Below are 15300 nucleotides of genomic sequence, written 5' to 3'. Positions count from 1 at the left end.
GAAACTAACGAATGATTCTGCATGGTATTTTGATAGTTAATGAACTCATCTATCTTTGGTTTTAGCCAGAGTTAGGATTTACCTAGGGAATCATTGTAGGTGGCAAATGGCTGGTGTCCTGCAACCCAGAGAAAGTAGAAAGCAGCAGGACTTTGAGTGAGTCACCCTGTGAGCTGTGTTCTCCATTTCTTCCTACAGGGAGCCCCGCAAGGTGGTCCTGCACAAAGGCTCTACTGGCCTGGGCTTCAACATTGTGGGTGGGGAAGATGGAGAAGGTATTTTTGTATCCTTCATTCTGGCTGGGGGACCAGCAGACCTGAGTGGGGAGCTCCAGAGAGGAGACCAGATCTTATCGGTGAGTGTTTCTTTAATTATTATTTCCCTTCATGGCACCTGTGAATAAGTCGCTTTAATTATAAAGGGAAACAGGATGTGAGCTTTGTGACTTCAAGTGCACAGTGCAGTATAGATGATACTTAGGTGATTGATGCTTGTAACACTTCTTCTCTTCAGGTAAAAATGAGGTGCTCATGTTTTCTCCTAGATTTTCTGAGACTTATTTGCATCCAATAGGACCTTGAGAAACATCGGGTTTGTTGTTGTTGTTGTTGTTGTTGTTGTTAATTGTATATTAACTACCCCCAGGCACCAAGGTGGCTTAAGCCTGTAATTCTAGCTACACAGGAGGCTGAGATAAGAGCATCATGGCTCAGAAGCAGGAAAGTCCAATGAACTATCCCCTTTAGACCAGGACTCAAATGGCTCAAATGGTTAAGCACTTGAGTAAAAAAGCCAAGGTAGAACACCAAGCCTCGAGTTCAAGCCCCAGTCCTAGTACAAAAGAAATGGTATAAGTCAACCAATTCAGCCCTGATACTCAGTAGACACTATGTGGAAATGAACTTTACAACTTGGTGGGGGGACAGGGCAATTGAGAGGGGAAAAATTGGGGAAAACAAACAAGGGGTGATACTGTTCACAAAGAAATGCACCCATTCCCTGATTCATGTAACTGTAACCCCTCTGTATCACTTTTACAATAAAATTTAAATTAAAAAATATGCATACTTTTCCTCCCACCTCATGACTATACTTCGGAAACCACACTCCTCTAACTTATATAATTTGGGGCAGAGACCTATCTGAGAAGATGCTGGAAGATGCTGCTGCTAGTACTGCTTGCTGATGGAGGTGATGGGACCATAGCCACAGCCTAAGCTCAGGAATTGTCAGCAGCAACTTACTAAACACCTAGTATTCACTGAGCACTTTACAGGAGCAATGTTGTAAGTCACTTCATTAAATTATGATTGACATACAGAAAGCTATATCTGATATATACAACTTCATGGGTTTAAAATATGTATCTTTTCACTTCCTTAAGTCTGTTTAATTTCCTTTTTCAGGGTTTTTAACATTTTGATTATAGAGTACCTTCACATCTTTGGTTAAGGTAATTTCTACGAATTCTTTAGGCATTACAAAAGGAATTGCTTTCCTGATTTCAGCCTCACTCTTCTCACTGTTAGCATATAGAAAAGCTATTGATTTTTTGTTTGTTAATTTTATACCCTGCTCCTTTGCCAAAGTTACAAATCAGCTTTAGTACCTTGGGAGAGAAATCTTTAAATACAAGATCATGTCATCTGCAAAGAGGGAGAGTTTTTCTTCTTCTTTCCCTATTTGAATCCCCTTTATGTTTGCTTCTTGCCTTATTGCTCTGGCTAGGAATCCTAATATTATATTGAAGAGGAGTAGAAAGAGTGAACATACTTGAACATAATGCTGGATGTAGGCTTGACACATACAGCCTTTATTATGTTGAGGAATGTCCCATGAGTTCCTAGCTTCTCCAACGCTTTTATCATATAGCAGTATTGACTCTTGTCAATTTTTTTCTGCATCTATTGAGATAATCATGTGGTTCTTGTTCTTGCTCTTGTTGATGTGTTGAATTACATCAGTTGACTTGCATATGTTGAATCAGCTTTGTATCCCCGGAATGAATCCTGCTTGGTCATAGTGTATGATTTTTTTTGATTAGCTGTTAAAGTTGGTAGGCCAGAATTTTATTGAGATGTTCTGCATCAATGTTTATCAAAGAAATGAGTCTGTAGTTCTTTCTACTTTTTTGCCAGTCCTATGGCTAGAACTCAGGATCTGAGCACTGTCCTTGGTCTTTCTCAAGCCTAGAACTTTACCACTTGAGCCACAGCACCACTTCTGACGCTTTCTGTGTCTGTGGTATCAAGGAATCGAACCCAGAGCTTCGTGCATGCTAGGCAATCACTCTACCACTAGGTCACATTCCCAGCCCTGTAGTTCTCTTTCTTTGATGAGTCCCTATCTGGTTTGGGGATGAGGGTTATGTTGGCTTCATAGAGTGAGTTTAGTAGGGCAAATAATGAATCAATTCAGCACTGATGCTCACTAGAAACCACTTTGGAAATGAACATTACAACTTGCGGGGGAAGGGAGTTGGGGAGGAAGTGGGAGAAAACAAGAAGTGAGTGATACTGTTCAAAAAGAAATATACTCATTACCTGACTTATGTAACTGTACATCACCTTTACAATTAAATAAGAAAAGAATACTTTAAAATATATGTATTTTGTGATACTATCAAGCATATTCTATGTTATAAATATATCCATCACTTATAAAAGTTTCTCCCCAGCTCTCTGCATTGATTGTATTCCTGCATAATATTTACCTACATATCAAAAAAGGAATATACCACATTACTGTTAATTATAATTAGTATGCTGTACAGTAGATCTCAAGGACTTACTCAATTTTTTAATTCTTACAGTCTTTTAAGATAGTATCCATGATTAAGTGAAGACTCAGAAAGATTAGTATTTGCAGAGTTTACCGGATCAATTAATATCAACAGCAATACATGTGAATTAAAATTATAGATAAGGGCCTGGGAGTGTAGCCTAGTGGTAGAGTGCTCGCCTAGCATGCATGGAGCCCTGAGTTCAATTCCTTGTTACCACATACTCAGAAAAAGCTGGAAGTGGTACTGTGGCTCAAGTGGCAGAGTACTAGTCTTAAGCAAAAAGTGTCCAAGGGCAGTGCCCAGGCCCTGAGTTCAAGCCCAGAACTGGCAAAAAAATTATAACTACACATTTTTGGCAGAAATAGGGCTTGAACTTAGAATCTGGTACTTACTAGGCAGGCATTCTAACACATGAGTCACATCCCCTAAGACTTCTTCACTTTAGTTATTTTGGGAGTAGAGACCCTATAATTTTTCCTGGGCTATTCTCAAACTATGACCCTCCTCTGGATGCCCACCTGTCAAATAACTGGAATTACATGATCCATGCCTGTCATACAAGAAAATAAAGTGTACTAATTAGCAAGAATCAGAGCTAAGATTTACATATTCAGTATCAGTGTCCACTCACCATCTGCTCTTTCTTCTACTTCTTCCATCTTTGTGTTTGGACTTTCCTTTTGCTTTGTTTGCCTGTGTTTTTTCTTTTGTTCAAATATTTATAGACTCTTTATTTCTACCACACCAAGCTACCATAGTATGATGGGAGTTAAATCGATTGTAAATGTTTATAGCCATATTAGAATTTTGGAAATCATCAAATAATAATAGAGAATTGCATAAGGAGGCCTGATTCTTATGGTTGAGATGATAACTTATAACTCAAGAAAACACATGGTTTGTGGTTTTCATTGTGTACTTAGAAAACTTACTTTATCCCTAATGGCTGTGATTTATATAGAGTATTTTCCAAGTGACCTCCTATTTGCAAGCTGTTATTCCAATTCCTTACACAAGTGAACAGTTCTCATCCTCCATTCTTTCTAACCTCCCTCTTATTTCCCTTTTCTCTTCTCTGACTACACACACACACACACACACACACACACAGAGTGGACCTGAGTACACATGGTCATAATGGATGGCCCAGCCATATGTGTATCTGTGGTTCTCCCACAGATATGGGCCTTTGCCCATTCATCAGCTTTCAAGTCTCTGGATGTGAAGTGTAGAAAAAAAAATAACAAGGCCTCACAACAGAGTCTTGTTATTCCATCCAAAAGCTGAACTACTTCTTCAACAACGGAATAGTATATAAGAGATCACTGCCAGCTACTCAACCTTACTGCCCAGAAATGTATTATATCTGCCTCTCCAGTTTGGAAGGTGATAAGATATCTGAAGGAAAATTTTCCATCATATAAGCATTTCTTATGGTGCCTGGGGTATACATGCATACATACACCCACGTGCATGCACACACCCCCTCCACACACAAACAGCATTAATCCTAACATCCTTTCTAAAAATTACTAGCATGACATCCAATGTATTTACTTATGAGTTAGTGAGCAAAGTCTACCTTCTATCTATAAGGGAAAACAGATCTTTTATTTCTTTGGGCCTAACTTACTACACTTAACATAATTTTTCCAAGTCTTTCCATTTCTTCACAAATGGTACAGTATCATTCTTTCTAATAGATGAGTAAAATTCAAGTGTGTATTCATCAGCTGTTTCGTTTAATGGCAAGTCCTTTGTACAACTACCTGAAGGCAATAATGATTGGAAAACACTAGCACATGCTGAGCATGGTGCTTCATGCTTCAGAGGAAAGCAGAAAATGACCATTTGGAGACAGCCAGAGCAGAAATGTTTACAAGATCCCCATCTCACTCAATGGTAGTGGCCTGCACTTGTCATCTTCAGACACACAGAGAAGCACAAGAAAGAGGGTCGTAGTCAAAGCCATCCTAGGTATAAACCAGTGCAAAAATTTACTTGAGGTATGGCTTAGGTGGTAGAGTGCCTATATAAAGTGCAAGACTCTGAGTTCAATCCTTATACCTACCAAAAGAAAAAACGTACCAAAAATACTAGTATATGTTCATTACCCTGACTTAAATCTGTACTTAAGGATTATCTTGCCATCTCATTACAGCCCACACTCATATTGTCAGGTCACATTCTTGGACACATGTTCACATGTATTAACTCTGGTGATCCTCCAGAAGCCCACGGGTCAGGATGCAGTCTTTCCAGATTAGGAAAAGAGAATACAGAAATGACATTGCAAAGCTCCATGGCTACTGATTTTAAATCAGATCTCTTGGTCACTGATCAATGTTCTTTCTCTCCACAACACAATCGTCCTCAAATATTCTGTCAACACCATGGTGCACACTGCTCTGTGTACCTGTCACTTGCAAGGACACAAGGAACATAAAGAAGGAATTTTCATGATACTGTAGAGTCTGATGTCAGGTATAATTCAGTTAACCTTACAGTAGCACTGAACTTGGGTTTAAGGATGAGACACAGGATTTCTACTTCTATTTAAAGTAATAAATCCAACACACCTCCATACATAAGGGAAAATGAATGAGCTAATGATACTGGGTGACGCAACAAAAGAAACTACTTCAACTTTTAAAAGTAGATGAAGTATCATTATGTATTACTACCAAAACCACATAGTAAATAGAGCAATCATTCAGAATTATTATCTTCTTAGAAAGGACAGATCATGACAACAATCTTGGGGTTCAAATATTCCTTTTATGTATATAGTATTTGTAAGAAAATTTTGAAATGTTGAAAACATTGTCTGCCTTTTTCAGTGGACAAGAATGGAAACATTTCTTCTGTATAGCCTGGTAAAAATGGTTTCACCTTTTGTTTCTATATCCTAGCGGTCCTTTCATTTAACATCATACTGTATGGCCTTATGTATCTAGGTTTTGCTCCATTGCAAATCTCTGCTAGAAGAGTCCAAGATTTCTACTGATTATGACAAATGAGGGAAACCATTGAGCCTATGCTCCTTTGAGTCTGGCTTACTTCACTTAATATGATTTTTTCTAAGTCTTTCCATTTCCTAACAAATGAGATGACGTCATTCTTTCTGACAGCAGCATAGAATTCCATTGTGTAGCCATATAATGAGTGATTGTTGTCCTTAATGTACTATGTTATCTCTCATCTCTATTGCTGTTCCTTGGTTATCTCATATTGTTACAGTATCTCACTTTGTTATCTGATATATTGTATATATTAGTATTTGGTTATTTGAAATTGGATAGGGAAGGGGGGAAAACAAGATGAGGGGTGGGGGGGGAGGGAAATGGGGACCAAGACATGAGAAAGGGTATCAATGTATGTGAATTAATGCACCTTCTATCTGGTGAATGTAATGTAACCCTTCTATTAATTACAATAAAAAATATATGAAAAAAATGGTTTTACCTCTGACTAGAAAGTCGCTCCTGTCAAAGCTAAGCATTTGAATTTCCCAGGTAAATAATTCAAGAAAAAAATAAGCATGTTTGACTAATTCAAATGATATAAGATGGAAAGAAAAATGGCAGAATAGAATTGTAGAATAGGAGAAAGTAGCATATGAAAAAGATTAGTTGTTGTTTGTTTCTTTGTTTGTATGGCCTCAAGTTTGCTAAAACAGGGCTTTGCCATCTGAGTCACTCCCCTCATCCTTGCTCCCTTCATTTGTTTTACAGCTAGGGTCTTGCCCTAACTTGACCCAGATTGGCTACTCTGCTTCCTGAGTACTGTGACCATAGTCATGTCCAGGTTGCTTTCAGGATAGAGTTTTCCTAACTTTGCTCAGAGAAGCCTCAGACTGTATCCTTCTATCTCTGCCTCCTAACAACCTGAAATCAAAGCATCTGCCAACATATCTGGCTGAAAGCAGCAGTATTTTGCTAAACATACAACTTTCCTATGACCCAGCAATCCCAATCTTGGGCATTTATCCCAATGACCACAGACCAGCCCACACTAAAGCCACCAACACAGCCATGTTCATTGCAGTACTGTTTACCATAGTTTAAGATATGGAATCAACCCATATGCCCCTCAGTGGATGAATGGATCAAGGAAATGTGATATAATATATATATATATATATAATATACCTACATACATACACATGCACATGCACACACAGACACACACATACACATACACACACACACACACACACACACACACACACACAATAGAATTCCATGCTTCCATCAGAAAGAATGGCATTGCCCCTTGCCCCATTTGTAAGCAAATGGAAAGACTTAGAAAAAAAATATACTACTCAAAGTAAGCTAGACCCAAAGAAACAAGGCTGCATGGTTTCCCTTATTTACAATAACTAGAATTAGAGTATGTCTAGGATATTCTTAGGAGAGGATCAATGATGCTTATCAAAATGAACTCCAAGAAATAGAACAAGAGGCTTTTTTATTGTACTGTCTGCAGTTATTTCTTTTTTATTTTTCCCCCCTTTGGTTTATTCTCTGTTGTCACTGCTGCCGATTTCTGTACTTTTTGTCTTGCATATAAGTTCATCTGATTTGGGGAGGGGAAAGGGAATCACAGAAATGGTGGCACAAAGATGAAGCATTTCAGCAGTGATACTCATTAGAGAGTACATTAGAAATGAACTTTACAACTTGGGGGGAGAGGAGGTCAAGAGGAAAAAAAAAGTTGGAACATGTTCAAAAAGAAATTACTTGTTACCTGAGTTATGTAGCTGTAACCACTCTGTGCATCACTTTAAAACAAAATTTAAAATTAAAGAAGCAACAATATTTTAAATCAACAACTTGCACTGACCATTAAGGACAAGGTATACATTTATGCAAAAACTCTAGCAATCAAGAGCTAAATAAAAATTCCAGGCCCTTGAAGTGTGGTACACACACCTGTATTAAGACACAGCCACATCTGTGCCTAAGACAGATTCCAAATCTGAAGACAGACTGGTCTACTCAGCAAGTTTTGTCTAAAAGAAAAAAATCTCAACTATGCATGCTATTGGGTCATGTAAGATTAGGTTGCAAATAAATCATGCTGACAATAGTATAAGAGGCTGAACAAAGCAAAACAGAATCCTCAGCAAAGAGAACTAGAGTAGGTCTCTCACATGTCTGCACTCCAGAATTATTCTGCCATACAGAGTATAAACTTAGGCTAAATAATTACTAATGGCTTGCTCTGTTCCAACCCCCCTCACCCTAGCACCTGTTTAGACACACTAAGAAGGAGACAGGACATTTAGCACAGAACATGTCACCTGGTGAGGAGACAGGACATTTAGCATAGAACATGTCACCTGGTAAGGTGACAATGTTGCTATTCTGTTAATGACTCGCTTCAGTTTTTTGTTGTTGTTGTTGTTTTTTTTTTGGTGAGTCATGGGGCTTGAAATCAGCCTGGGTGCTTTCCCTGAGCCTTCAGCTCAAGGATAGTGCAGTAGCCTCACTACCCATTTTCTGGAGGTTAATTGCAGATAAGAGTCTCTCAGCTCCTTTTGTACCCAGGATGGCTTTGAACCCGTGATCCTCAGATCTAAGCCTCTTGAGTAGCTAGGATTATAGGCATGAGCCACTGCACCTGGCTCCCTTCAGATTTGGTGTGATTTTTTTTTTAAGTATCAAATTACTGATACGAAGAATTAACAGAAACGAGTAGTCCTTTCTCAAGACAAAGCTTGAACCTAGGTGCTTCCCACAGCATCTAAACAGCAGGTTTGCAGTTGGTAGCTACTGTAGTATGTAAGGTACTTAGTATAAGATTTCTTTGATAAAGGTTCGTGCCTATAATTGTAGCTACTCAGGAAGCTGCTGAAGATCATGGTTTACATCCAGCCTGGGCAAAATGTCCATGAGACTCCTATCTATAGTTAACCAGCAAAACGCTGGAAGTGGGGCTGTGACTCAAGTGGTAGAGTGTTTGCCTCAGTACCAACACTAAAAAAGAAAGAGCAAGAGGGAGGAAGAAGGGAGGATGGGAGTGAGGGAGGAAGGGAGGAAGGGAAGGTAGGAGGGAAAGAGGGAAAAAGAAAAGAGCTGGGCACCAGTCCATGAGAGTCTTATCTCCAATAAGTTACTTAGAAAAAGCTCGAAGTGGCACTGTAGGTTAAGTGGTAAAGTTCTAGCCTTGAGCACAGAGAGGCCCAGGGACAGAGCCCAGGCAGAGTTCAAGTCCCTGGACTAGCAAAAAGAAAGGACAGGACAGGAAAGGAAAGGACAGGAAAGGAAAGGAAAGGAAACACAATCTGTTTCAGGATAAACAAATTTGACCAACTAACATACCCCTCAAAAGACCTAGGAGGTACAAAAGTGCTTGGTGAAATATTTTTCTAGCTCACATAATTCTTGCATGCACAGAAAAAGGAAACAATTTTTTTTTTACTATGCTTTTGGATTTGGGGCGCCATCTAGTGTTCCTATGTCATCTAAACACCGTGTGGCAAATTGGAAATAAATGGGGGTTCCAGGCTTCTCAATACTTCACTGGGACTCCTATACTAAAGTAGAAAAAAAAATTTTTTTTTCTAAGGTGGTTAGAGAAGGTTTTAAGTCATTTTAGGCTATAATCCATGTATGTGTTGTAAGAAATCTTTTTCCCCCCTCAAATCCTCCCTTATACATTCTATGTCTCGGAGACTTATTGTAGAAAGAAATTCAGTGATCAAGCCACAGGCATTCATGGGAGTATCTGGGGTCAGCAGCAGGCAAGCACAGTAACTAGTACAGTAGCTTTCTCAGATGTTCTTCCGAAAAGGTAGAAAGAGGTACTTCGGTTGTCTCAAGACTTTACTATGAAAAAAAAAATTTTAAGTGAAGCAGAGCATGTAGATGCAGTAACCTTGGGAAGATTCTATTCTGTCTAAGAAATTTGAGTGAATTTCTTTCTTAGAACACTAAAGCAAACTACCCAGCTACCTTGCTAATGCTAGAGCTCCCACTTGATGGGTCTTTAAGCATCTGACTGTGTTCTAAGATTTGTAGTTGACAATGCATGTTCCCAGGAATGAAGGGAATTGTGAGTTTTCAAAATAGGATTGAAATTGTTAATTAAAAAAAAAAAAGAGCCAAAGTGAAACATAGCTCACCAGGATGTTTCAGTGATTTTCAAGTGAGCTTTGCTTAGGTTATCCTTATATTGAGAGTCAGGCAAAAGGAGCAGGAATTCACTTATGAGGCCTTCATTGTCAAGTCATTCAAACAGGGGATAAGCAGGGTGTACAATCATCTTGGACTACTTACATTGTTGCTTCAAAGGACAATTCTAAACCCTTCTGGTGTTGTGAGAGAAATATATTCCCCTCCAAGCACCCCATTCCCCTCCTCAGGAAAAAAAAAATATATATATAGCTATCTCAAACTGAATTCATGGTTGCAGTCATTTGAAGGGCCTACAAACTCAGCCCCGTCCAGTCATCATAGCACCTCTGCCAGATCCTAGCTCGAACAGGGCAGTATGTTTCAGAAATTGTGTGGTGCTATGGCATTTAGTAAAAACAATGCTGACGTGAAATCTATTCTCGTGACAATGATACTGTTTGCGAAATCAAAACTTTGTGCCTTCATTCTGACCTGTTACAGTCAAGTTTTTGGTCCAGAAACTGGGGAGCCACTCCCTGATCCTCTCCTATACAATTAATCCCAGCATCTGCTCATTGCTGAACTTGCTTTCTTTCTTTTTTTTTTTTTTGAGCTTTCTTCCTTTAAATTCTCTAACTCTTCTCTCCCCCTCTCTCTCTCTCCCCCTCCCCTCCTCTCTGTCTCTCTCTCTATCTCTCTCTGTCTCTCTCTCTCTCTGTCTCTCTCTGTCTCTCTCTTTCTCTCTCTTCTCTCTCTCTCTCTCTCTCTCTCTCTCTCTCTCTCTCTCTCTCTCTCTCTCTCTCTCTCTCTCTCTCTCTCTCTCCCTCTCTCTCTCTATTTGGGGCCCTCTTAAGCCTCCCATCTTTACTGAATTTGTCTTTCTGCCCAGCTCAGGACTCATGGCTTCCTGATTATAGGACATGAATGAATGAATGTAGCCAGAGGAGAGAATGTCCCTCAGCTTTGACTTTAGACTTCCATATCCTTGCTGACCAGCAGAATTCATCAGGGCTTCTGTCCTAGTCTACTTACCACTTCTATAACAGAACCTCACAGACTGGGTAATTTATGATGAGCACAGGTTTATTTAGCAGTTCTGGAAGCTGGGAATCCCAAAGGCCCAGCTTTAGACTCTCCTACGGACCTTCTTGCTGCATTACAAAATGATGGGGACCTGATAAGCAAGTGCACAAACTCAAGTTTCTCCTTCTTAAAGCCACAAATGCTACTGTGAGAGCCACATACCATTAACAAATGGAACTTGTAGTTAAGACTAGTTGTTCCCATAAGATCCTTTATTTCTTCGACCACTACCCTCCTCAACCCTACAGCATACAATATCCCAGTTACATACACAAGAAGATTTTGGGAAAAACAAGTTTTTATATATTGCATATCTGGTCATAACTCCTCTTTTTCTTTAGAATCTTCTGTTGGCTTTCTGTTGTTCAAATCTAAAACTTTCACACAATCTTTGAGTGTGCACAGGGCCTTCGCTCATTTGGATGGAAATCTCTACTTTACTACTTTCTTAATATCTGGCAAAAGTTGGTATTCAAAACTTTTGGCATCTTGGCCCAACCCTGGCATCAGAGCATACAGTGAAGGAAGATGGAGACTTAGATAGGCATGCAGGGCTGTGGGTCTCCTGGCCAAGGCTTTGACAGGTCTTTTTCTGGAGGCACAGCTCAAGTAGTAGTGTACCAGCTGAGATAAAAAAACTCAAATCTCAGTAGTGCCAAAAAAAGAAAAGGAAAGGAAAATACAGGTACTTTGTGTTCTCAGTAAGTGCCAGAGCCAGCCGGCAGCGAACAGGGATTCCTGACCTTGGGGATGAAGACTGGGAAAAGAAGAAGAAGATAAAAAAGATGGGGTCAGGAGGACTACAGCCCAAGTCAGCAGCCCAAAACTCCAGCTTAAGGCAAGCTTAAGACTATAGCCTAAGGCTGTGAGCTTAAGAATGTAACACCATTTATTTCAAGTTCCAACCTTAAATACCTTTCTTAAAACTAGGACACTGCCAGGGGTTACATTCGTACAAAACAGCGATCAAGTCTCAAATAGGTTAAATGAGAAGCCATTGACACAGCCCAAAATCATGATAACAGCTTACTTCCTGTGTACTCAATTGTGCAGGTCCACAGTCACTGACCCCATACTTGGTCCCCAACAAGTAAGTGTACGTCTTCATGAAGAAAAGCAGATATATAAAGAGAAATTGGGAGGGAAAGGGTCCAGTAGACTATGCTTAGTCCAAAATGAGAATGTTGAAAGTCTCCAGGAAGAACATTTTTCCAACAAAAGCAGCCTAGAGGAATTAGAGATAAAATGCCTACTATTCGTGGAATATCTGTAGTGCCAAACATTGTGCAGGAGAGTGTACTAGATTGAATTTCCCCAATAAACTTGTTGGCTTGAAGGCTCAGAGAAATCTAGTAATTTGCCCAAGTAATGAGCAGTGACAATGGTGTTTACTTCTAATTTCAAAGCTATGCTCTTTCTGTGATGCCCAATTTCAGAAAGAAAATTGAACCTGCACTTTGTTTATATCTGAGGATGGCCATGTTTGAAGTCTAGATTTTTTGAGAAAAAAAAAACAACACAGAATGTCTAATTGAACATACATGCAAACCACCAGAGAAGCTACTGTATGCATAGACTCTGAGACTGAAGTGGCTTATAAGCCATATCCACATCTTCTGAACTGTCTCGAAGGGACAAGGCTGTGTCTTGCTCATCTCTGCATCCCCTTTGGTTGATTTAGAACCCACCTCCTAAGCACAGGTTAGCAAATGGACAAATCATTCATCCTTGGCCACTTCTCTGCACACAGCTGGACGTCTCTGTTACATTTATCTGGACTCTGGCCCACTTGAACCTTCTATCCTGAAGTTTCAGAGCATCTTAAAGCATTTAGCTTTCTGACAGATGGGATATATTTTCCAAGTCAGACAGATCCTGTTGACTAACAGGAATTCCCATCAGTCAATACAAAATAAGCTTTCTGGTTTACAGTAAGAACTAAAACTGTGATATTTGTTTAAAATTTATACATGATGTTTTCTTCCAAAACGATATTTAGGCAGCAAAGATTTCCTACACATATCTCAAAGTGTCAAGAGTAGATTAATATCTGATCCTATACCTCCTCTGGGCCAGCACTTAACGTACTCCGAGAGAGATGACCCTAAATAAAGAGCAGATTTTGTAAAGAGAGCTCAAGCTTTCAGGAAAGGGTGACCACAACTACAAAGGGACTAATCTGTAGGTTGTAATTTGGTTTTACCTCTGGAAGATTTAATTTTGTTAGCCAATCCCTGTAACCCTGGTATTGATTTTGCCACATGAAAACATGAACCCCTTACTATGGACAGGTCTCATTTTGATGCTCCTGGCCTTCCTTTCTGATAGGTAGGCAGGGATCACGTTGTCATTGAAACTGAAGAGTTCACTGATTTTCTTACTCAGAGGCAGTCAGACTCTGGCCCTGGGAATCTTTGTCACTATCAGCTCCTCAGCTATAATGCTAATGGCTCCAGGAATGTGCCTAGGGCAGTTTGGATGGGGAATTTACCAGCTGTGGTCCTAACAAACAACTTACCAGCTCTGAATAATGGAAACAAACAAATATACATAAAATAAAACTTACTAGAAAAATAATAGATCAGAAGGTTTGGTGTTATAAATATGTTCTCCAAGAATCACTGGAGGCACAACAAAAGACATGAAAATACAGTGTTGTCTCAGCAAGGCAAAACTTCCTTCTGCACAATCATCAAAATCCTGGCCAGCTAGCACCCAGAACAGCTAGGCTTCTCTGATATTTACATAGCACACTCAGCCCCTCTGCTCAGATTGGTTGAACTCAAGTTCACAATCTGCTTGAGTTTGGCTGGTTTGAAGAGGGTAAGATGTGTTTATATAAGGTGACCATTAAAGACTTTGAAATAAGACTAGCAGTAGACAAGTGACTTCAAAACATACCCACACCCTCTGCTGTTTCTTGAACAATCAGAGAGGTGTGTCTTGGAAGAAAAAAAAAAGTTAAGATAAAAACCTTACATTTCAAAAGTCCTTCCTTATCCCAAAGCAGTTTCCTCTTTCACTTGATACTCCCTTAATTGCAGCAAGACAGGGCCTCCCAGTTGCAAAATTGGCTAATTCAATGAGAAATGACCATTCACGATTACTTGATGAGCTGAGCACTGTGAAAGTAATTTTTAGACCTAGGTTATTAAGAATTGTAATTACTTCTTAAACAATAGAAATTATTTAGAGAAAGGTGCCACCAGAAATGGGGGCCTAAGCCTAACAGAATGGAAGGAAAAAGAGTGATGACAAAAAGGTAAAAGAGCATCCAAACTGATTGGACTCTTTCATAATTTGATTCTTATTATCTTTCACATCAATATTCTGGGACTTGGAATGATTTGATGATTTGTTAAAGAGCACATACTTAGAACAGTGGATTCTAGGTCTATCCAACTTCAAATACTTCTGTAAATCTTTCACATTTGGTTTACATGTAATCTGTCAGCTCAATGGTGATGTTCTACTTTGTACAAGCTTCTATCGTGAAATTGTGCTATCTAAATGTAAGTGTCCCAATTTGGTGCTGGCCTGGAAAGGAAGGACTGGAATAGTAACTAGAAGGTAGAATTTGTTTTGCTTGCTTTTGTTGTTGTTGTTGTTTTTGTTGTCAGTCCTAAGTCTCACAGGCCAGGAGCAGTGGCTCACACCTATAATCCTAGCTACTCAGGAGACTGAGATCCAAGAATCAAGGTTCAAAGTTAGCTTAGGCACAAAAGGATCTGACAATCTTATCTCCAATTAACCCCTAGAATATGGGCAGTGGGGCTTGGGTCAAGGGCAGTAGCCTTGAGCTGAAGAGGTCAGGGACAGCGCTCAGACCAAGTTCAACCCCTCTGCGCCCCCCCCCCAAAAAAAGAGTCTCACAGACTTTTTGTGCCAGGCTGACTTTGAACCATGATCCTCAGATTTCAGTCACCTGAGTAGTAAGGATTATAGCCACTGGTATCTGGCTGTTTAGCTTGCTTTAAGTTGGTAAAATAATACAGTAAGAAGGGGAAATTTGTATTTATTTGGCAAGTCATATAAAGATATCAAACACTTTGTATTTGACAACAATTTTGTTAATTCTTTGATTTTTTTGAATATCTCCTGTTTTTATATGTATTTATTTATTTATTTTATTGCTATATTCCAGTGGCTAGTACTTCCAATACATTCAATAATGAACCTGACTGTCAAGTACTCTTGGTAGTTTCCATGGGAAACTACCTCAACATTGGCCTCAAACGTTGGTCTTCCACTCATGAGCTAATAGCCTGTGGGTGAAATAAGACCGAATCATGGCTATAATGCATGGCAAGC

At 39.5% G+C, this 15300-nt stretch overlaps 1 protein-coding gene across 21 annotated transcripts in view; it reads left to right on the top strand.

Moving 5' to 3' along the window:
- The window catches only part of Dlg2 (discs large MAGUK scaffold protein 2), a 1918473-nt gene that overhangs the window by 1563373 nt on the left and 339800 nt on the right, over positions 1-15300 (top strand). For all 21 annotated transcript variants that reach the window (XM_090348516.1, XM_090348525.1, XM_090348524.1 and 18 more), the window contains one exon: positions 199-355. In XM_090348516.1, coding sequence (XP_090204642.1) covers positions 199-355 — 157 coding nt within the window. The remainder of the gene's footprint in view (positions 1-198; positions 356-15300) is intronic.

This window comes from Megascapheus bottae, chromosome 16 (assembly GCF_031878675.1).
Source record: "Megascapheus bottae isolate mThoBot1 chromosome 16, mThoBot2.hap1, whole genome shotgun sequence".
Taxonomy (NCBI): domain Eukaryota; kingdom Metazoa; phylum Chordata; class Mammalia; order Rodentia; family Geomyidae; genus Megascapheus; species Megascapheus bottae.
This window is presented reverse-complemented; position numbering and strand designations above follow the sequence as displayed.